Genomic DNA, 23909 nt, shown 5'->3' on the forward strand with positions numbered 1-23909 from the left:
TCAGTATATTAGAATGATTTCTGAATGATGATGACACACTGAAGAGTGGAGTAACAGCTGCTGGAAATTCAATTATATTCAGAAATACTGATTTTAAAATAACTTTTAAATTGGTACAATTTGAATACAATATTACTGTTTTACTGTAGTTTACATATCTGCACACTCTGAATCACAAAGTATTGTAACCAGACAAGTACGTAAGGGAAAAAGTAAATAAATACATGAGTAATTTTTCAAATGATATTGTTTTTTCTAAAACCACGCTCAAGCATTTAAGAACCTTTAAATTGGGTTTTCAAGATGAGACATTCAGTCAGGTGTTTTAAAACTTTTGATTGGCAGTGTAAATCAAACCGAGGTGAGACTTCTAACAATATTTGCAGGTATTTAGAAGTGGATTTTATTGTATTCTGAACTTGACGTTTGAGATATCACCAATAAGCAAAAAACACCATTGGCAGTATTGGAAGTGCACTGGAGCTGCAGGCTAGCAACCAAAACATGTTTGTTGTTTTGTTTTGTATCGTCAAAAAGAAAATGAATCCACAACACTGCAAAAGGTGCAAAAGGTCTGTGCATTCTGAATTTAAGATTAATGATGTTAACTACACATAAAATCATTGGATTATTCATTATTGAGCCCTATTTTGCACATATTAATCTTAAACACCATCAATATTCTGGTCTATTTTTGTAAAAACTGGAGACTGAAATTTCCCCCACAGACTTCCAGAACTACCTGCGGACTCAAACAAGTGAAGTGACATTCAGCCAAGTATGGTGACCCATACTCGGAATTCGTGCTCTGCATTTAACCCATCCAACGTGCACACACACAGCAGTGAACACACACACACCGTGAACATACACCCGGAGCAGTGGGCAGCTATTTTATGCTGCAGCGCCCGGGGAGCAGTTGGGGGTTCGGTGCCTTGCTCAAGGGCATCTCAGTCGTGGTATTGAGGGTGGAGAGAGCGCTGGACATTCACTCCCCCCACCTACAATCCCTGCCGGCCCGAGACTCGAACCCGCAACCTTTGGATTACAAGGCCGACTCTCTAACCATTAGGCCACGACTTTAGGTGGACTATCTACTCAGGGTCCAGGCAAGCCCACTGACTCAACCCCAAACACCAGTTTCTTACATTTTTCATTTTGCCTGTCTGTAATATACATGAGAAGGAATGAAAAATGCATGTTTGCTGCTATAAGTGGTTTGAGAGTTTCAGCACCGAATGGAGAAGGGCCCAAAACAGTGAGACAGAGCTTGTCACCAAATAATATTTCCATGAACCATTCACTGCTGACAGGCCTCCTCCATTTTGTTTGTCTGATACTGAGAATGATGGATGGCCTCATATCTACAGGAGTCCATCAGCGATTTCTACTGGTATTATTCAGGGAAGGATGTGATTGATGAGCGTGGTCAGCACAACTTCTCCAAAGCCATCAGCGTGGCCAAGCAGGTGTTCAACACACTCACCGAATACATTCAGGTAAATGCACATAAGCAAATTAAAATTTGCTTTGTCAATTTGTAGAGATGCTGAGTAATATTTGATAACTGTATTTCCTAAGATTCAATGTTATTCTCTCCTTTTTAACATTTTATTTCAAATAAATGCATCTCAGAGGCCTAATGCCACACCTGCTGTGTCTGTCTTTGTTCATACATACCACAGTCTGGTGTTTTTATGTTGTGAAGCAACTCGTTTAATTAATATCTTTCGTTAATATCAATTACAATTTTAATTGCCTAATTTAGGGTCCGTGCACAGGAAACCAGCAGAGTTTGGCCCACAGTCGTCTGTGGGACGCTGCAGTTGGCTTCCTCCATGTATTTGCCCATATGCAAATGAAACTTTCTCAGGCTAGTCTATAGACAAATTACTTTAAATCTTATGTGCTAATTTATTCATTGCAAAGGAAAATGTAGGAAACTCAAGGGAATAAAAGAAAGTAGCAAATGGTGTTTTGCGTCTGCAGGATTCTAGCCAAATAGAGCTGCTGAAGGCTTTGATGGACTTACAAAAATACATGGTGGTAATGCTGCTTTCCATGCTTGAAGGTAGGAGAATCATTGAAACTATTCTTATTCTTCCCAATGTTAATATACTAATATCAGTATACCGAGTCTGTTTTACATTTTGTTGGATTGTTTGTTGGATACACAAACAGAATTGTGCTTGTTTTCATACCAACTGTGAATCTGTATTGGCATTCATATGAATAGAAACCCACCTTTGCAGTGCACCAACCAAATTCCGAAGTTGTAGTGTGAAAGAGTCTAAGTGTCCTACAGTCATTTTAAGCATGTGGAATCAAGTCACCTTTATTTTTATAGTGCTTTGTTTCAAAGCAGCTTCACAGTATTAAACAGGAAAGTAACAGAATAATTGATGCAAACTTTAAAAATGATGCAAATCGAAAATTCTGCTACAAAGCAGTTGTAGCAAGACAATAGTGTTATTATTCAGCTCCAGTCAGTTCAGTGTTGGTTCAGTTCAATAACTGTGTAAAGTTCATCAATTATGTAACAAGTTCAATTCAGTGATAAGCAACTCCACTGAAGAAATGCATAAATATTTATTTGTGTTTCTAGGAAATGTAGTGAATGGGACAATCGGCAAACAGATGGTAGATATGCTGGTAGAATCATCCAGCAATGTGGAGATGATCCTCAAGTTCTTTGATATGTTCCTCAAGCTCAAAGACCTCACATCGTCTGAATCCTTTCGTGAAAACGATCCAGATGGCAGAGGACTCATTACCAAGAAGTACTTGCACCGAGCCATGGAAGGTTTTAAGCACTACTCTCAATCAGAGATCGAGTTCCTGTTATCCTGTGCAGAGATGGCGGAAAGCGAGCTTCTGAATTACCCAGACTTTGTGAAACGATTTCATGAACCGGCCAAAGATATTGGCTTTAACGTGGCTGTTCTTCTGACAAATCTTTCTGAACACATGCCAAAGGATGGCCGTTTGCAGAATTTCCTAGAGCTGGCAGACAGCGTACTTAAATATTTCCATCCTCACCTGGGAAGGATCGAAATCCTGGGCAGCGGGAAACGGATCGAAAGTTTCTACTTTGAGATCAGCGAATCCAGCCGGACACAGTGGGAGAAACCACAGGTATTAAGCAATCATGGTGGTGTAAGGAGAATAATCTACTCCTCAACACCATAAAGACCAAGGAGCTGATCATTGACTACAGGAGGAAGAAAACGGACATTACTCCACTTTTCATCAGTGGGGACTGTGTAGAGAGGGTAGCTGACTTCCGTTTTCTGGGAGTCCAGTTAGAGGAGGGCCTTACTTGGAGCACAAACACCTCTGAGCTGCTGAAAAAGGCCCAGCAGAGACTGTACTTCCTTAGGGTGCTGAGGAAGAACAACGTTACTCAGAGACTACTGGTGTCCTTCTATCGGTGCTCTATAGAGAGCATCCTAACCTACTGCATTGGCGTATGGTTCACCAGCTGTACAGTGGCTCAGAGGAAAGCGCTCCAGAGGGTCATAAACATGGCACAGAAGATCGTAGGCTGCCCTCTCCCAACACTGGAAGATCTACACACTTCACACTGTATTAAGAAAGCCCAAAACATCCTCAAAGACACATCACACCCTGGACATGATCTGTTTGAACTGTTACCATCAGGGAGACGATACAGGACAATTAGAGCCATGACAAACAGACTAAAAAACAGTTTTTATCCAACAGCTATAACCACTCTCAATAATCAAAAACACTGTTTTCATGAGATGTGAAAAAAATAGACAGATGGTGAATGTGACCGTGTACAATTTTCTGTACCTTTTTATTTAATTTTTATCTTATGAATGTATGTATGACTACAGTACTCTGACTGGCTGGTACTTTTAAATTCCGTTGTACATGCAAATGGTACAATGACAATAAACTTCTATTCTTCTTCAATCACTTGCTTATGTGCTTTTGTGGTCTAATAATGTGTGTCTTATACGAATGCGTGTTCTCAGTGATTCAGGTGAAGAAGAGCAAACGGCAGTTCATCTTTGATGTTGTGAATAAGGGCGGAGAGAAGGAAAAGATGGAGCTATTTGTCAACTTCTGTGAAGACACCATCTTTGAACTGCAGCTTGCTGCACAAATATCTGGTTCTGAGGGTGGAGAGGAACTGAAAGCAAAGGATGACAGAGGAGAAAGACAAGGTGGAGAACAATGAAAACCTTGCTGAAGACAACAGGATGGCCAAAGACTTGAGGTGTTTTTCCATAAGGAACATCAGAAAACACTTAAAGAGTATCATCTCAGTGATCCTCTCTTTCTTCCACAATGTCATGCTGTTTATCACTCATGCCTTTTTAGGTCTGGTTTGGTTCTTCCTTTATCTGCTCTACCACATCTTCTTGAGTGGATGGATTATTGACGTGGCTAAAGAAATGAAACTGGCCGACCTTTTAGGTGACCTTCGGGATCCTACTATGGTTGAGACCATAAGGTTCGGAGAAGGGGTGGTCAGAGAGAATAAAATGTGTCATACACGTGCCTTTTCTTCTCGCGGTGATCTTAGAGGAATGAGTCTGGATCTGTCTGCGGTGTCCAGGGGCCCACAGCTTCTCGCAGATATTTTCGGCTTGTGTTTGAAGAAGGAAGGAGGAAAGTACACACTGTCGAGCAGAGACCATCATGACAGTCTAGATGAATTTCTAAACATGTCCAAATATCAGGTCAATAGTCTTGAGTATACCATTGTCAGCTTACTAAAATATAAAACATTTTAAATTTGAATGTTATACTTTAAATCTTTTAAGTAGTTTATGAAACTTACATTTATATCAAATTAATGGACATTTGTGTCAAATAAGAGGACATTTATGTTAACATCTGTCCACATTTGTGTCCACTTTGAACATTTAAATAAACATGGAAAGTTTATTTATATAGCACATTTCATACAAGGAAGTGAAATAGTCATAAAAAAATAAGCACAAAAAAACAAGGAATTAAAATAATAATAATAATCACAACAATAAAAACAAGGAAATTATATAAAAAATTATTTAAAATGAATTTAAAACAGTTAAGAATAGAAAATGATTATACATAAAATACAGTGCAATTAGTTCGGACGTAGCACAGTGCTCATTCAACAAATACACAGCTAAACAGATGAGTTTTGAGTCTGGATTTAAATGTGGCTAATGTTTTAGCACATCTGATCTCTTTTGGAAGCTGGTTCCAACTGTGGGCGGCATAATAGCGAAAAGTGGACTACCCTTGTTTTGTGTGAACCCTTGGTGTTTCTAACTGACTCAATCCTAATGATTGGATTGGATTGGATTGGATTCAATTTATTGTCATTGCACATGTAGGTACAAGGCAACGAAATGCAATAAAGAAGAAGAAATACAGCATAACATGAGGAAAGAGAGGAGAAAAAAATTGTCCTCACACTATGCTCCTGAACGAGAGTGCAGTGTGAGAACAGACAAAAACCTCAGCATAGAGCACAGTCAACACAGGAACATAACTTGCATAATAATCCTAGTTCAGACGAAACAGCCATCCGGCCAGCAGCCATTACAGCGCAAACACACAGACCCGTTATCAACTGACAGGATGAAGCGATGAAGGCGTGGGATGGGGGTAGGGAGGTGTATGAGTGTGTGTATGTGTAAGTTCGTGTGAGTTCGTATGCCTTGAAATCCGTTTCGCCAGCACTCCAAACCAGTCGACTCAGTTCGCAGGTTGTGATGCGACATAGCAATTGCCATGGAAACGACCTTGGACAGAGCACAAGCGCCCGACAATAACAAGGTGTTTGATGGGGGGAGGGAAGAAAGAGCGTCTCCCTGCAGTATTCACAGGAGAGTTGATACCAGAGCGGCCTTGCCAAGCCGTTCTGTTGTGGGAAGCCGGAAAGAGATAAGATTGTTTTGTCTTTGGGCGAACAGCTGTCTTCCAGTTTCACAGCTATTCTCATTGTCCATTCTGATCTCCTTGTCCATCAATTTTCCTTTCCAAAGCCGAGAGCTTAGCCGTGATCGAATCCATATTGCGGTTAATCGTCTCTGTTTCAGAGGCGACCGCTCTGCCTACAGCCTCAATCATGACGGGCAGCCTTGAGAGGTTTTGGATAGCCAGTCCCGTCTCCTTAATTTTCCGATAGTTTAGGGCAACGCCTAATCCAAATAGCAGAAACCCAGTTATCATGGTTCCGAATAAGAAGATGTCTTCAATGTCCTCCACGGAGAGAGCCGCCAGACACACGACCCGCCATCTCTCCCATGCGTCCATCGTGTAGCCAGCAGCAAACGTCCCAGCGGGACATTCCGGTTCTCCAGATCCCGCTTTCCTAGTCGAGAAGATGGTGTCAATTGCGTTAAGAGACCAGTTGATCAGATCCATAATTTCGGTTTTGTAAATAGTGCAGCGAGAGTCTCTTAAGAAGGACAGGACAATACTAGAGAGCAAGCAGGGAAGTTCAGGATAGGGAGGGAGGGAAGAAAAATGCGACCGCCTTCGAACAGAGCCAAACGAGAATGATTTGAGTGGTCTGTTTAATGTTTATATTCAGTGAGCATATCTGCAATGTATTTAGGTCCTAGACCATTTAGTGATATATAAATGAGTAAAAGTACTTTAAAATTAATCCTAAATGTAACTGGAAGCCAGTGTAAGTACCTGAGGACTGGTGTGATATGCTCAGATTTTCTGGTTCTAGTCAGAATCCTGGCAGCAGCGTTCTGGATGAGCTGCAGCTGTCTAATGGTCTTCTTTGGAAGGCCGGTGAGGAGACCATTACAAAAATCCACCCTGCTGGTGATAAAGGTATGAACAAGTTTCTCCAAGTCTTGACTGGAAACAAAACATCTCATTCTTGCAATGTTTTTGGGATGATAGTATACTGATTTAGTTACTGCTTTGACATGACTACTAAAACTAAGGTCTGTCTCCAGAATCACCCCAAGATTTTTGACTTGATTTTTAGTTGTTTGACCCCTAGAGTCAAGGTATGCATTCACCTTGAACTTCATCTTTGTTTCCAAATGCAATGAATTTAGTTTTCTCCTTGTTTAACTTAAGAAAGTTCTGGCACATTCAACTGTTAATTTCATCAATGCATTGGTAGAGAGAGTCAATGGGGCTGTAGTCATTTGGCAATAAGGCTAGATAAATCTGGGTATCATCAGCATAGCTGTGATAGCAAATTTGGTTCTTTCTCATTATTTGTCTTAGTGGGAGCATATACAGGCTAAACAGGAGCGGTGTAAGAATTGAGCCTTGTGGGACTCAGCATGTCATGGATGTCCACTTAGACTTATGCTCTCCTATACTCACATAATAACCTCTCCCTTCTAAGTATGACCTGAACCATTTGAGTACCATGCCAGAAAGCCCGACCCAGTTTTCCAGTCTCTCTTGGAGTATGTTATTACCAACAGTGTCAAACGCAGCACTAAGATCTAGTAGTACCAGCACTGATATTTAGCCAGAATCAGAATTTAAGCAAATATTTTTTTGGGGGGGGGTTGAAAGTGTTGTTTAAGTTACTGTTTATAATGTTTGAGAAGAAGGTCTGTCTAGCTGTGGCTAGTTCCACATTGCAAGCATGAAGGCTGTCTTTATAGATGCATTTATAGATGAATTTCGAGTTTCATCTTCCGCCATATCCACTCTGCTTTTCTGCATTGTCTTGTCATACTCTGAACTGCTGTTGATTTTCTCCAAGATAATTTTTGTCTGCCAATCGTCTTACTGACGTTTACCGGAGCAATATCATCAATAACATTCTTAGGGGCATTCGTGGCCTAGTGGATAGAGAGTTGGACTTGTTGATAGGTCCGGCAGGGATTATAGGTGGGCTACTGAATAACCAACACTCTTTCCACTCTCAATACCATGACTGAGGTGAGACCCTTGAGCAAGGCACCGAACCCCCAACTGCTCCCCAGGCGCTGGTGTATGTTCACTACTGTGTGTACACTTGGATGGGCTAAATGCAGAGCACAAATTCCGAGTATGGGTCACCATACTTGGTCACACACCACTTCCCTTTGCCTTAACTTCTGAGTTAAATGAATCCAGGAGAATATCAACAGAGTCTGTGTCCACGATTGTGTGTGGGTTCATGCACATGCTGAATCAGGTCAAAAGTGTTTAAAACAGTTATAATTTCTTTTGTAGTTTTAATTTCTGCATTATCTATGTGAATATTTAAATCCCCTGCAATAGCAAAACAGTCAAACTCTGAGGAAATCACTGATAACTGTTCTGTGAATTCTTCAACAAAGGCTGGAGAGTATTTTGGAGGCCTGTAAATAATGATAAACAGAATGTTTGGAGCACGTTTCAGCACAATACCTAGGTATTCAAAAGACAAATAATGACCAAATGACACTTGCTTACATTAATAAACATATTTAAATAGAGCAGCTACACCTCTACCTCTCCTAACATCTCCTAACAATTAAAGTTAGGAGGGGTTGTTTCATTGAGGACTGTTGCACTGCAGCTGTCTTCTAGCCATGTTTCATTTAGAAACAAAATCCAGGTTGTTTGTGGTTATTAAGTCATTGATCAGAAATGATTTATTTTTTAGTGAGCGAATGTTTAAAAATGCTAACTTGATGGAATTACATTTGTCTCTACAGCAATCTTAGATTGATGCATCACAGGCCGCAGATTAGATGGGTCAGCCGTACGGCTTGAGAAGGCCTTAGACTTTCTATTACAAGATAAAACAGATTGACATTTATGTGGACATACGTGTTCAAAAAGCAACACTTGATCCACTTTGATCAGTTGTGTCCAAACAGTCAACATTTGTCCCCTTAGTCTCATTTATGTCCGTTGACTGTATGTCTTCTTTGTTAACATTACAAACAGGTAGAAATCTGTGAGGAGGATTTTCATGGGGCGCGAGAGGAGGAGGATTCAGAGACTAAGAAAGCTTTGTAAGTGCTCCAGACTGGGGAGAGATAAAACCCTGAAAATAGAAATTACTTCTGTTTTAACATGGCATACCGCATTTTTAGCTTTCAAGTGTATCATTGCTCTACCCCATGGGAAGCTCAGGGAACATATCTTCTTAGATCTTTGAATTTTCTCGATTGTACCCTTGAGTTCAAAGGATGTTCAGGCCCTGCACAATTCAAAGGGTGTGAAAATGAAATATTATTGAAAGTTGGGAATTATTGTTATTCCCACAGAAGATTAACAAATACTTCACATTTAATAAAAATTAAAGTTTTTTGACATGATGATGGTATGAATCAAAAACATACACCCTGACCAGTGCAGCCTAAAACACTATCTCTGTTCAAAAGTTTGAGTCAGTAAGATTTATGTTTTAAATAAATGAATACTTTTATTTAGCAAGGATTCATTCAATTGATTAAATGACAGTACAGACATTCACAATGTTTTTTCGAATAAATGCTGCTCTTTTCAACTTTATTTTCATAAGAGAAAAAGTATCATGGATTTCACAAAAATATTAAGCAGTACAACCATTTTCAACACCGAAAACACCGAAAATTGAAAAAAAGTTTCTTAAGCACCAGATTAGCATATTTTAATAATTTATGAAGGGTTATGTGCAGCTTGTAAGTGCATTGCAAAAAATGCCTAATCTATTGCGTTTAAACTTTGCAGTGATGAGGATAAACATAAAGGGGAAAATAAGCCTAAACGGAGAGTTAGAAAGCTCAGCTCTTCAAAACCAGATGAAACAGAAGTTCAGGAATGAGCTGTTTGGAAAATGATCTGCTCTCATAGCATCAAACTGCTGGCAGGTTTCTCTCTCTGTCTCTGTTGTTTTCCAGCTGCACAATACAAGCTACTAACAGATGTTTAACCATATGGACCTGAACATCCATATGTGATCTGATGACCTACAAGCATGTCTTTTCTCTGCAGAACTGTTTTGCAAGAAATTTCTACAACATGAGATTGTTGGCTCTGTTCCTTACTTTTGCCATCAATTGTATTTTTCTGTTCTACAAGGTGAGTATTGATTTCCCTGCTAAAACATTGGCTTTAATGTTGTTGCTCAGGCTGGTTTGTTTTTATGTTTTTAGGCCACTTGGATTGAGAAACCAACTGAAATAACTGAGTAGTTCTGGCTTGTCCAATTACTAACCTTACCAGTTTAAACCAGCTAACACAGTATACCACGCAAACCAAGATTTGACCAAATACATCTACTGTATATAATTATTTTATTTAGGTTTCGTCAACCATTGATGATGAAGAAGATGTGGAGATCGCTGTTCGTGACGACAGCACCAAGGGTTCACAGGAAGTTTATTTTGAACTAGAAGAGAACAGTGGCTACATGAAAATGATTCTTCACAGTCTGGCTGTCCTGCACACACTTATCTCACTCTGTCGTATCATCGGCTACTACTGTCTGAAGGTTATACACACCTCACACACACATACACACACACCTCATGCAACACAACACAACAGGCACTTCAGCTTTGTGCAAATACCCACTATATTGTTTATGGTGAAACTATACATGTCTTTGATAGACTAAATAATGCCTTCACCTTTCTGGCTATTGTTAAACACACTACTCTTAGACCAGGGACGTCAAACTCAGTTCCTGGAGGGCCGGAGCCCTGCAGAGTTTAGATGCAACCCTAACCCTAACCCTAACCCTAAAAGGGTAACTAAACTCCTGGTCAGAGCCTAACTCCACCCACTGGCAATATTTGAAAAATGCTAGAAAAGTGGGCAGAGCCCAGCGGAGACAGAGGGGATGTGGTGAGCTCATGCAGGGGCGTGATTAGTAAGTGCCATCATACGTCACAGGGGTATGCAACGTCCAATAGGAAAATTCAACTGCAGTAGCCACTGTTCAACCTGAAGAGGGCAGCACTCAGATTTTACACCATATATTGTAGAATTAAAACACTTTATTACCAAATGTCAAAACATTTACTCGAATCAATGCACAGCACTAATAAAGACACAGTCTTACAGATCCTTAACTCAAAAAAGTTGTTTTAGGGTTTAGTTACCCTTTAAACACACCTGATCTAGCTAATGAAGTCCTTCAGGCTTATTTGAAAATGGTATGTGAGTTAGGGGGTTGGAACTAAACTCTGCAGGGCTGTGGCGCTCCAGGAACTGAGTTTGACACCCCTGTCTTAGACATACAGTGGGTCTGAGACAGTATACTTCATGTTTTTCAGCATGATTTGAGAAAAAAAAGTTTTTTCATTTACAGGTTTAAAAATCCTTTTAATATGGTCTCATGCAACTAACTTGATCATCATCTGACAGGTTCCTTTAGTCATTTTTAAGTGAGAAAAGGAGCTGGCTCGTAAACTGGAGTTCGACGGACTCTATATCACAGAGCAACCTTCTGAAGATGACATTAAAGGCCAGTGGGACAGAATGGTCATCAATACACCGCAAGAGCTGTGTGACTCATAACGGCTAACATAAGCATTTATAAGCATTAAAACAGAAACCATCTTTTATATGAATTTCTGCATGAACAGTGATTGCCGAACGGTCACTAATACTTCGGTACTATTTTCTGTTTTCTTTGCTGTTTTTCAGGTCTTACCCAAGTAATTATTGGGATAAATTTGTGAAAACGAAGGTAAGATAAACAAATTAAATATTTCCTCAGAAAATGTAGTTTTAAAACTCTTGCAGTATTCATATAATTCAAATATTACTTTCAAAACAGTTTTTGACCATTAAAACATCTGACTATTAAGTATCTTAAAACTCTAACATCCATGACTCTTGTATTAATCTTAATTTTAAAATTAAATTAAAATTAGTCTAATCCTTATCTTTTTTTTTTAAATATTATATTTTTAAATATTAATATGGTTTTTGATAATATGATAATAATATGATCTTTTCTTTTTAGTTTTGAATTTTTAATTTCTGTTTTATACTGTATTTGAACAGATTTCTACATATTTTAGAAGAAAAAATGACATGCCAGGTCACTGCCCTGATGGTGGGGTGTTGTGGGTGATTGCCAGATTCCCAGAGTGTTGCTATGCAGTTGCTATGTTGTTCTGATTGGTTGCTGGTGGTTATTTACAGGTTCACTCACAAGTGTGTATGACATTCAGTCTCATGTCCCTCTTTCAGTGTCAGTCTATGGGATTCTTCCTATTTGTCATCCGCCTGGTGTAAATCATAAATCCAGTGTCTATAAATAACAGTAGACCTATAATATATGACACGTGCTTTGAGATATCATTCATATCTGTAACATGAACTGTGTGGGATGAATTACGTTCTGAATTGAATACTTGGGTTCAGCCCAACTAACAATGCTTTACTCCCTGAATGTGGTACAGTAAGCTGTGTGATTTTTGTTTTTCTGTATTTGATTCATTCTGTGATGACTTTCCGTGCTTCAGGTTATGGCGAAATATGGAGAGCTGTATGGATCGACACGTGTCAGTGAGCTGCTGGGTTTGGATAATGCTGCTCTGAACTTCAGCTCAGAGGCTCAGGAGAGCAAGAGACCTGTACAAAAGGTTGCCCTGTGAGTTACGACCCTGTGACCCCGTCTTCCCTATTTACCATATTTATTTCACCTGCCAAACCATCTTCTTCTTCAGTAAAACAGCCCAATCAGTTCATCTGCAGAGATTGAAAAAATGATTTCCGTGTGTGCCAGATGATGGCAGCACCGTTCAATATGATAGGCTTAAAAAATCAAATAAATCATTCTCATGTTTTCACAGCTTCAGATTAAACACCATTGATGTGAAGTACCAGATATGGAAGCTGGGAGTGGTTTTCACTGACAATGTAAGATTCCTGACTCTTTGAACAATCAACATATTATACCTGAAGGAATTGATCAAATCTGAAATTAAATTGTGTTTTTCTTTCTCTCAGTCCTTCCTTTACCTGGCCTGGTATATGTTTGTGTCAGTTCTGGGTCATTATAACAATTTCTTCTTCGCTGCCCACCTGCTAGACATCGCCATGGGCTTCAAAACACTGCGCACCATACTGTCATCTGTTACACATGGCAAACAGGTACTACATTTGTTTTATGTTTGTGTGCCTATACAAAGGCCCCAAAATGTATTTAGACCCTCAAGTCACACTTCAAAAATATGAATGTCATTATACTGTCATTATAATGTCATTGGAATTAATAAACCATATATACTAGAGTTAACTGACCAAATTGTATTTCTATTTATTTTCAAAAATCAAAATCTTACTGACATCAAACATTTACATTTATTCATTTAGCTGACGCTTTTATCCAAAGCGACTTACAATTGCTATTTATGTCTGAGGTCGCACGCTTCTGGAGCAACTAGGGGTTAAGTGTCTTGCTCAGGGACACATTGGTGTCTCACAGTGGATTCGAACCCGGGTCTCTCACACCAAAGGCATGTGTCTTATCCACTACGCCAACACCACCAGTAGTATATGTTTTTGGTTAATATCCTTTGACATTCACGTGCCATTTTTCTTTAAGATCAGTGCCTGTTGGCTATTTATTTTGTTGTCATCTAATGCATAAACATTCATACATTTTTAAGTGTGATACTGTCCAAATGTTTTGGGTCACTGTATATGTGAGATGAAAAACTGTTGTCTGTGTTTCAGCTGGTTTTGACAGTGGGACTGTTGGCTGTGGTTGTGTATCTCTACACCGTGGTTGCCTTTAACTTCTTCCGCAAATTTTACAACAAAAGCGAAGACGGTGAACCAGTGGATATGAAATGTGATGATATGCTCACAGTGAGTATCCCTCTTTTATCATTAACTTTGTTCAATGATTTTAGGTTTATTTTTTTAAAAGATCTCCTCATGCTCACCTAAGTTGCATTTATTTGATCAGAAATACAGTAAAAACAGTAATATTGTAAAATATTAATACAATTTAATACAATTCAGTCTCACATGATCCTTCAGAAATCATTGTTATATGCTGATTTGGTGCTTAAGAAACATTTCTTATCATTATCAATGTTTGAAAACATTTTTTTTGTGGAAACTGTAAAAATTTTTCATTATTCTTTGATGAACTAAAGGTTCAAAAGAACAGCATTTATTTGAAATATAAATCTTTTGTTATATTATAAATGACTTTACTGTCACTTTTGACCAATTTAATGCATCCTTGCTGAATGAAAGTATTTATTTATTTCTATTGTTGGTGCAGGAATAAAGCAAAAAAGAGTGAATAAATCTGTAAATATTAATGTTCATATGTGCATAGTGTTTCTGTTACGGGAGTGACGAGACGTGAGACGTGCGGATCCATTTGCGAAGCTTTATTAAAAGACATGGTCATACAGGCAGGGTCGAGAGACAGCAAACAGGTATGGCAGAGGCAAGACAGAGCAATCCGTGGAGCAAGCTTAGGTCAACGATCGGCGTACCAAATCCAGATAGGGCAAGGCAGAGAGAATAATCCAAAAACACGGGCAGGGTCAGACACGGCAAGATAAACCAGACAAGACTACTAAAGAAACGCTTTGTATGCAGACTAGGCTAACAATACTCGGCGGTGAGCAAGAGCAAGTCCCAGGCTTAAATAGAGTGATGGTGATTGTGAAATGGTGATCAGGTATGGGCGAAATAGTGAACAGCTGTGCAAGTCGTCAGTGCAATGGATTGTGGGAAATTGAGTCCAGAGAAGTGTGGTGTGAGAGTCAATGTGGTGAGTGAGTGACATCTGGTGGTGATTGTCCGGAAGAGCATGGACCAGATTCGTGACATAGCCCCCCCCCAAGGAGCGGCTTCCAGACGCTTCCAAATAATCCAGGAGGGCGGTGGAGCGGAGGCGGAACAGGGGGAGGGACGGAGGGCCAGGTTCGTGAGGAAGTGGGAAGACCGGGGACTGAGGCAGAACCGGCAGAGCAGGACACCCAGGCGGAACCAGAGACCAGGACAGAGCAAGAGCCCACCAGGGCGGAGTAGATGACCACCACCAGACCCGAGCAGAAGACCCCCACGGCGGAGCAGACGACCAGCAGACCCGAGCAGAAGACCACCATGGCGGGGCAGACGACCACCAGACCCGAGCAAGAGCCCACCAGGGCGGAGTAGACGGACCAGGAGCCCACCAGACCGGAGTAGAAGACCACCACGGCGGAGCAGATGACCACCAGACCCGAGCAGAAGACCACCATGGCGGGGCAGAGGACCACCAGACCTGAGCAGAAGACCCTCGCCAGGAAGCAGACTGGGCAGGAAACCATGGCAGAGTCTGAGATCTGGGGGAAACAGAGACAGACAACACAGGGAGAGCAGAGACATACAATACAGGGAGAGCATTCATGATCTCAGGGGGCGTGGCAGGGCAGGACGAGGATTCATAGACTGCGTTTATAGCCGTGACAGGACAAGGCGTGAGCTCACAGACGGCCTCTTTAGCCGTGACAGGACAGAGAGTGAGTTCAGGAACGGCCTCCATGGCCGTGACAGGGCAGACAGTGAGTTCAGGAACGGCCTCCATGGCCGTGACAGGGCAGACAGTGAGTTCAGGAACGGCCTCCATGGCCGTGACAGGGCAGACAGTGAGTTCAGGAACAGCCTCCATGGCCATGACAGGGCAGACCATGAGGTCAGGAACGGCCTCCGTGGCCGTAACAGGGCAGACAGTGAGTTCAGGGACGGCCTCCGTGGCCGTGACAGGGCAGACAGTGAGTTCATGAGTGGGTGCCACCACCTCGGGAGGTTCTGCAGCGGAAGCTGCCACCTCTGGTGGTTCTGCAGTGGACGCCGCCTCCTCTGGAGGTTCTAGGACAGACTCGTGGACTGAAGAGGTCTCAGGAGCAGACTCGTGGACAGGAGAGGCCTCAGGAGCACAGTGTGCAGCCCACACACTCAAAATGGCAACCGCCATAATGGGAAGCACTGAGGTCAGGGGAACAGTCTCTGTAACAGCCAGGGTTGAGGCCCTGGGAATGCCAGCCACTCGCACCGACATCAGTGGTGGGTCCATTACACTGGATATCAGAACTCGAAGGACTGACATTGAATCTGTGGTATCAGCCTCTGGCAATTCGGCGGAGGCGTGGTGTGACTCTGGCTGGAGCACTGAGACGTGGTGTGACTCTGGCTGGAGCACTGAGACGTGGTGTGACTCTGGCTGGAGCACTGAGACGTGGTGTGACTCTGGCTGGAGCACTGAGACGTGGTGTGACTCTGGCTGGAGCACTGAGACGTGGTGTGACTCTGGCTGGAGCACTGAGACGTGGTGTGACTCTGGCTGGAGCACTGAGACGTGGTGTGACTCTGGCTGGAGCACTGAGACGTGGTGTGACTCTGGCTGGAGCACTGAGACGTGGTGTGACTCTGGCTGGAGCACTGAGACGTGGTGTGACTCTGGCTGGAGCACTGAGACGTGGTGTGACTCTGGCTGGAGCACTGAGACGTGGTGTGACTCTGGCTGGAGCACTGAGACGTGGTGTGACTCTGGCTGGAGCACTGAGACGTGGTGTGACTCTGGCTGGAGCACTGAGACGTGGTGTGACTCTGGCTTGACAGCGGAGACGTGAGCAGACTCTGGCTTGACAGCGGAGACGTGAGCAGACTCTGGCTTGACAGCGGAGACGTGAGCAGACTCTGGCTTGACAGCGACGACGTGAGCAGACTCTGGCTTGACAGCGACGACGTGAGCAGACTCTGGCTTGACAGCGACGACGTGAGCAGACTCTGGCTTGACAGCGACGACGTGAGCAGACTCTGGCTTGACAGCGACGACGTGAGCAGACTCTGGCTTGACAGCGACGACGTGAGCAGACTCTGGCTTGACAGCGACGACGTGAGCAGACTCTGGCTTGACAGCGATGACGTGAGCAGACTCTGGCTTGACAGCGACGACGTGAGCAGACTCTGGCTTGACAGCGACGACGTGAGCAGACTCTGGCTTGACAGCGACGACGTGAGCAGACTCTGGCTTGACAGCGACGACGTGAGCAGACTCTGGCTTGACAGCGACGACGTGAGCAGACTCTGGCTTGACAGCGACGACGTGAGCAGACTCTGGCTTGGCAGGCATGACGTGAGCAGACTCTGGCTTGGTAGGCTTGACGTGAGCAGACTCTGGCTTGACAGCGACGACGTGAAGGGGTGCTGTTTCTGCCGCCATTTTGTGAGTGAGTGCGGTGTCGCGTTCCTCCGCGACACCCACAGTAAAAGAAGAGCCCACGCACAGCAAAGCATAATCCATAAACTCAGCGAGTGACGAACGCGGACCCTCTCTAAATAGTTTACCTCTGAGAGGTTTATTAACGCCATCACCAAAAAGATGAATCAAAAAACAGTCCGGCAGATCTGAGTCATTGGCTAAGCTTAAAAACTCCTCAATACACTCCTCCAATGATCGGGTACCCTGCTTGAACCGCAACAGACGAAATGCTGTGTCCATACCATTCTCCTGATCCTTTGAAAAGCTGCTGGATCCTCTTGTGTGGCCGAGTATTCTGTTACGGGAGTGACGAGACGTGAGACGTGCGGATCCATTTGCGAAGCTTTATTAAAAGACATGGTCATACAGGCAGGGTCGAGAGACAGCAAACAGGTATGGCAGAGGCAAGACAGAGCAATCCGTGGAGCAAGCTTAGGTCAACGATCGGCGTACCAAATCCAGATAGGGCAAGGCAGAGAGAATAATCCAAAAACACGGGCAGGGTCAGACACGGCAAGATAAACCAGACAAGACTACTAAAGAAACGCTTTGTATGCAGACTAGGCTAACAATACTCGGCGGTGAGCAAGAGCAAGTCCCAGGCTTAAATAGAGTGATGGTGATTGTGAAATGGTGATCAGGTATGGGCGAAATAGTGAACAGCTGTGCAAGTCGTCAGTGCAATGGATTGTGGGAAATTGAGTCCAGAGAAGTGTGGTGTGAGAGTCAATGTGGTGAGTGAGTGACATCTGGTGGTGATTGTCCGGAAGAGCATGGACCAGATTCGTGACAGTTACATGTTTCACATGTACGTTGGCGTGCAAGCCGGAGGAGGGATTGGAGATGAAATCGAAGCCGGTGATGACTTTGAGTTCTACCGTATCATCTTCGACATCACTTTCTTCTTCTTCGTCATCGTCATCCTCCTCGCCATCATTCAGGGTAAGAGACAGATTAATTGTGAGAGTTGGTTTACTGAAATTGCAAATACACTTGAAATGAATGATATGTGCACCAAATTGCATTAAGGACAATGATCCGAAGTGTTCGGTTTGAATTATTTAGTTTATCCTCTAACACGAGTCATGCTGAGCAGCACTGAAGAGCTTCATTAAAAAGATCATGCTGAGAGGGGTTTATGGGAAGACATCTGAGGACTGTAAGATGCTGGAGGATTGTCTTATGCCTGGGGTTGAATAATACTCAGGATTCAAATGTTTGGCATAAACTTAATTGTGTTTGTGACTGGTCTGTTATCATCATTTGAAAGGTCTGATCATTGATGCATTTGGCGAGTTGAGAGACCAGCAGGAGCAGGTTAAAGAGGACATGGAAGTGAGTTTTCACATTCACATTTCGCATTAACATCCTGAATCCATTCAGATTTATGAAGTCTGTCATCTTTTGTTCCTATTAACACACTAAATTAATTTATTGAAAACTAAACATTTCTTTAATTACAAATTAGAGCTACACCGCTCTAGTAAATAAATATTTTATTTCTCTGTGAGTAAATACGTCATTAATCTATGTCAGCCGCTCTTTGCTGTAGCTGTGGGTTTTATGCTAATTGTTCATGTATAATTAAACAGTGAATATAGCGTCTGAGTTTTTCCTGCAGACTAAGTGTTTTATCTGTGGCATTGGGAGCGAGTATTTTGACATGGTGCCCCATGACTTCGAGTCGCACACGTTGCAAGAACACAACCTGGCTAACTATCTGTGAGTACAAGAGATGTGAAAAACAGGTCAGAGTTCAGTTATGCCTCTTTTCCTTCATCCTTTTTTTTCAGTCACAATTTTAAAGGAAGTATTCTGGTGGAAAATGAGTCTGTTGAGCAGCTGGTCAGGACAGAGAGCTAGTCTCATGTCGCCAGACCTTCATACTGATGGCAGAAGGTCTGGATTTCATCGCAGCTTTTATTGGCCAAGTTCGGCCCAAAAGGATGTCTGAGTGACATGTAAAGCTACCGCTCACAGTTCGTTTTGTTCAGTGTCATGTTTAGGGGCGTAAAAATGTAAAGTCAATGTCCCTACAATAACAGGCTGGAGTGCAATTCATTCAGGATCGTTATACGAGTTTACCGCGACAATGGTGCTGAGAACTTCACATACATTTTAAAATTCAGCATTTTGGTCCTGATACGTGATCATTGTCACAGTTGTAATCACAACAGCTTTATTCTTCCTTGAATGGGTTTTACGTCACAACGACTTGTTTCCAGGTGGACTGTTAAAGAGTGTGACACACAGTCTGTCTTCTGGAAATCTTCTGTAGAATCCAACCAATTAGATTTTGACTTTGAAACTCCAGACGTTTCTCCCATTTTGCATTTGTTCAGCCAACAGTCTGTAGGTGTTTAACTGTAGATTAACAGAAAGCATGTCATGTTACAAGACAATACTGTGATGCTGGGTAAAATGGAATACTTGTTTCCTTTTTTTTCTGAAAAATTACATTTGTTTTGTTTGCCCTTTAGGTTCTTTCTGATGTATCTCATCAATAATGATGTCACAGAACATACCGGACAGGTATAGTTTGCCATGAACCTTTATTGAAAAGAGATATTTGGACAATTTCAGAGTGAAAGATATGTGCTTGGTAATACATTAAAATGTGAATTCACTGACAAATGAAGCTTGAGATACACTATATATTATAAAATGAACTGTGACTGCTGCACTTTGTAACACAACAGGAATCATACGTGTGGAAGATGTTCCAGGAACGCTGCTGGGAGTTCTTTCCTTTTGGAGACTGTTTCCGGAAACAGTATGAGGATCAACTCAACTGAAGAATTCCATGTCTGTAATGTTCCTCTGATAATAAGTAGCTGGTGTGTGACTCAGTACTGTTTTGAATGCTTGTTTGGTGCTTATTTTTTCTACACCAAATATTTGTTTTATTAATATATTGTATTGTTGAATTTAAGGAACCAAGTCGATGATGCGCTTTTTGGACATATAGAATGTAGTTTTTTGTAATCTGTCACTTTGGATCGAATGCAAGTAGTATAAATTAAACGGAGTGTCTATTTACACTAAGTGCAAATAGCCCATCTTGTTGTTAGGTTATTTACACTAACTCCGCCCACTAACGTGTGATTGCGTCAGTCAACAATAAAAAAAAAGCAGCTAGTTCAACATCAGTTTCAGGGGCGTAGATGGTAAGGCACATGATTTTTGACGCGATCGACCCGAGTTCGAGCCCACCTTTTGCCAAACATTTTTTTCCCCTTTTCAAATCTCATATCGCATCAGAAAGGCATTTATTTTCAATAAAAATGAAGGAAATAATCAAAAAGTTGAAAATAAAGTATCGGGTAGGGTTAGGGTAGGTGTAGGGAGGGCTTTATTGTCCCAATAAGGTGGCATCCATTTAATAAATTTTAATTAAAATTATAATTTACACTCAGTACGTTATTATTGCAGATGCTATTTACACTGAGTGTAAATAGCATCTATTGCTATTTGCACTTAGTGTAAATAGAGTCCATCGCTATTTGCACTTAGTGTAATCTGTCACTAAAAAAATATGCTATTTGCACTTGGTGTAAATAGCATCTAATTGCTATTTACACCGAGTGTAAATAGCATCTATTGCTATTTGCACTTAGTGTAAATAGCGTCTATCGCTATTTACACTTAGTGCAAATAGCCGCTGCCTAAATTAAAATGTGGTATTTCTTTACAGAACCCATGCAAATGTTCACAGTTAACCAACATTATAACTGCTCGATTTTTACATTTTTGTTACAAAAAATGAGTGGTTCTTGCATTGATTAATCATGACTGTAACACAAATAGTGCAGGACGATTAGTGTAATAGAGTTTAAAATACGTTTACTGGACTTATTTTAGCTCTTCCAAGGTTTTTGGTTTCTGATATTAATAATTTATACAGAATCTCACTCCCTCATTTGCACTTCAGTTATTTTCTTAATCAGTATTCTTGTTTTCCAGTAAAAATATCTAAACATTCTTAAAATATATACTGTAAGCAAATTCATTTGGTTGCTTCTTACTGTACCAATCCTTTTTCTATCCCTTTCTCTTTACTTGCTTATCTTTTCATCCACTGTTAGCCTTCTCCCGTTCCTCACCTTATTTTCAAAAAGCACTCCATCCTCTCCGCTTCTCATCTCTCTCACCTCCTGTCTGTGTGTCTGTCTCTCTTTCTGTCGTCTTTATGAGAGGCAGCACTCAGATCCTGAGCGTGAAATTAAACGGCAGCTCACATCACATGTGGCTGGTGGAGTTGTTGGCACTGCAGGGCATGACGCATTGATCTCCAGCCATTCCGGAGGTACTGTTAAAGCGTTAACCCCCCTCTACGAGAGCGCTGCGCTGTCCTGCTGCTGTCAGCCTTAGCACAAAGACAAAGGACAAAACTGATTACCATTATCTGCAATAGAAGGGGAAAAAATTAAAGAAAAAGCATCAGCAGTACTGCAGTAACTTTGATATTGCGTTACTGCTAGTTACTGTTTTATATAATATGCATTACATGATTATATAGACATTTTATAGGCTATTTAAATATATTTTTAATTTATGTGTTATTTGTATGAATTACCTTTTTATTATTATGGGTTAAGTACTTGTTCTAAAATCATAAAGTATCAGATCAGGTCATTTTTGGAAAGGATGGCCTGTTTGTGGCTGACTGTGATGGCCACCCAGGAATGTGCAGTGAACAGAGGTATCGATGATGGATGGTAGAGTCAGGGCTCTCAGTGAAATGCAGCCTGTGGTCTGCTCACCGCACAGCTCTGACCACACTGTAATCTAAAGCATGTTGGTGGTTTTAATTAAGAGTAATGCTGGAGAGAAGGTTGACTGAATAGGGTAGGTTGAGGAGAACAGACAAAGAACTGGACTCTGGTTCCATCCATACATTTTTTCCAGAGCCAGTGTCCAAACTGACCACATTTGCATTATTCCATCAAAGAAAAGGCAGTTCTGGGCCAGAATAGCTGTTTATTTGGGAAATGTAGATCGTGATGCTACAAAGAACTGTAATTTATCATACTATTTATCATACACATTATTTGAATTGTAATTTTAATTCCCATACAGCAACTTTTTTTTATATATTGGTAACACTTTACAATGTGTCATTTATTAACATTAATGTATTAACTAACATGAGCAAACAATGAACAATTCATTCATTACACTATTTATTGATCTTTGTTAATGTTAGTTAATGAAAATACAGTTGTTCATTGTTTATTCATGTTAGTTCACAGTGCATTAACTAATGAATGAATGAATGAATGAATGAATGATGCATTTATATAGCGCTTTGTGCATTGCTGTACACCCAAAGCACTTTACAATCATACAATCTCTCCTCAACCACCACCAGTGTTAGCAAACACAACTTGTGATTTTAATAATGCATTAGTAAATGCTGCAATTAACATGAACTAAGATTAATAAATGCTGTAGAAGTATTGTTCACTCTTAGTTCATGTTTACTAATGTTGTTAACTAATGAACCTTATTGTAAAGTGTTACCATTTATGTAAATACATTTTCTACCAATGTATGTTTTTTTTAAAATATTTTAAAATATATACAGTATATTTAAATCCAAGAAAATACATTCATGCTACATTTGAAGAAACTATTTCTTGCCTATAATCTGTAAACATATAACCCATTTGAAAAATGTTATTTAAAAAATTCAACAGTAATGAATCATTGTAAATCCAGTTTGGATCTCTTGGTGATTCCATCAACATTTAGACTAACTGTAGGATATACTGTAAGTGTAACGAGACGTGCGGATCCAAGTGCAAGCTTTTATTTATAAACATAGTCAATAAACATGCAGGTAAACAGATATGGTACGGGCAAGACACAGAGCAATCCTAGGGCTAGCGAGAGTCGACGATCGGCGAACAATAGCCAACAGGGTGAGGCAGAAAGATAATCCAGGTATACGAGCAGTAGTCCAAGAGAGGTGCAAACAGAGTCCATACGACAAGGCAAAGGGTAAATCCAGGAAACACGGGCAAGAATCAAAACACTAGAAAAACACACAAGGCAAGATTATGACATCAAAGTGGGTTCTGTATCGTAGCTAAAACTAGGAGAGTTATAAATACAGAACAATACTGGAACTAAATAGTAAAACACAGAATGGCTCGGTAAGGCAGCTAACACTAGGGGAGTGATAAACGCAATACAATACTCGGCAGAGAGGAAGAGGAAGTCCATGGTTTATGTAGGGTTTGTGATCAGTGCAATCAGCTGTGTGTCGTCAGTGCAATGGATGATGGGAATTGTAGTCTGAGGTGGTGTGCAACAGTTAGTGTGGTGCAAGAGTCCCTGTGGTGCGTGAGTGAGCTCTGGAGATGAGTTAACGGAAGTTCATAGACCAGATTCATGACAGTAATATTGGAAGTGTATTTTCTAGCCCCTGAAACACATTTCGAAAAATATATTTTAGTTAACGGCATCAACACACTTTTCATTGACAACATTAAACGAGACAAAGACTAGGGGAGAACTGAGGACTTAAAGGATAGGAACCAAAGGAACAAACGAGATGATTAATACAAGACAGGTGAATAGAATAAACAATGATTAACTAAACTAGAACAGGAAATACCAAATAAGGGCAAAACGGAACTAGACGGGAACACACACGTGACAAATGCAGACTGGGCATGAAATTTTTGAGGAGACTCGCACCTTCATCAGCTCATTATACGTATATTGAGCATATAATTTATTTGCAAACTCTTATGAGAGT

General features: G+C 41.2%; 2 protein-coding genes across 2 annotated transcripts in view; both read left to right on the forward strand.

Moving 5' to 3' along the window:
• The window catches only part of LOC306886750 (ryanodine receptor 2-like), an 82467-nt gene extending 61317 nt beyond the window's left edge, over window positions 1-21150 (forward strand). Inside the window, 16 exon segments of the mRNA XM_079444065.1 lie at window positions 1371-1499; window positions 1769-1873; window positions 1990-2071; window positions 2606-3135; window positions 3192-3585; window positions 4002-4193; window positions 4351-4483; window positions 4556-4712; window positions 9907-9993; window positions 10217-10405; window positions 13609-13743; window positions 17926-18085; window positions 18414-18478; window positions 18765-18865; window positions 19624-19675; window positions 19843-21150. Coding sequence (XP_079300191.1) covers window positions 1371-1499; window positions 1769-1873; window positions 1990-2071; window positions 2606-3135; window positions 3192-3585; window positions 4002-4193; window positions 4351-4483; window positions 4556-4712; window positions 9907-9993; window positions 10217-10405; window positions 13609-13743; window positions 17926-18085; window positions 18414-18478; window positions 18765-18865; window positions 19624-19675; window positions 19843-19938 — 2607 coding nt within the window. The 3' untranslated portion in view covers window positions 19939-21150.
• On the forward strand, window positions 9907-13743 carry LOC306886148 (ryanodine receptor 2-like). The gene is made up of 7 exons (XM_079443049.1): window positions 9907-9993; window positions 10217-11608; window positions 12393-12520; window positions 12723-12789; window positions 12880-13023; window positions 13293-13388; window positions 13609-13743. Exons 3-6 carry the CDS (start codon window positions 12396-12398, stop codon window positions 13314-13316), a joined length of 360 nt encoding a protein of 119 aa, XP_079299175.1. The 5' UTR covers window positions 9907-9993; window positions 10217-11608; window positions 12393-12395; the 3' UTR covers window positions 13317-13388; window positions 13609-13743.
• Window positions 21151-23909: the final 2759 nt, after the last annotated feature.

Source organism: Barbus barbus (assembly GCF_936440315.1).
Source record: "Barbus barbus genome assembly, chromosome: 20".
Taxonomy (NCBI): domain Eukaryota; kingdom Metazoa; phylum Chordata; class Actinopteri; order Cypriniformes; family Cyprinidae; genus Barbus; species Barbus barbus.

What these genes read in the sequence shown, in the direction of transcription:
- LOC306886148 (XM_079443049.1), top strand. Translation starts at nt 12,396, where the DNA reads ATGGCGAAATATGGAGAGCTGTATGGATCGACACGTGTCAGTGAGCTG. An exon ending in CCTGTACAAAAGGTTGCCCT is followed by an intron (nt 12,521 to 12,722) that starts GTGAGTTACGAC and finishes ATGTTTTCACAG; the next exon opens with CTTCAGATTAAACACCATTG. An exon ending in CTGTTACACATGGCAAACAG is followed by an intron (nt 13,024 to 13,292) that starts GTACTACATTTG and finishes TTTATGTCTGAG; the next exon opens with GTCGCACGCTTCTGGAGCAA.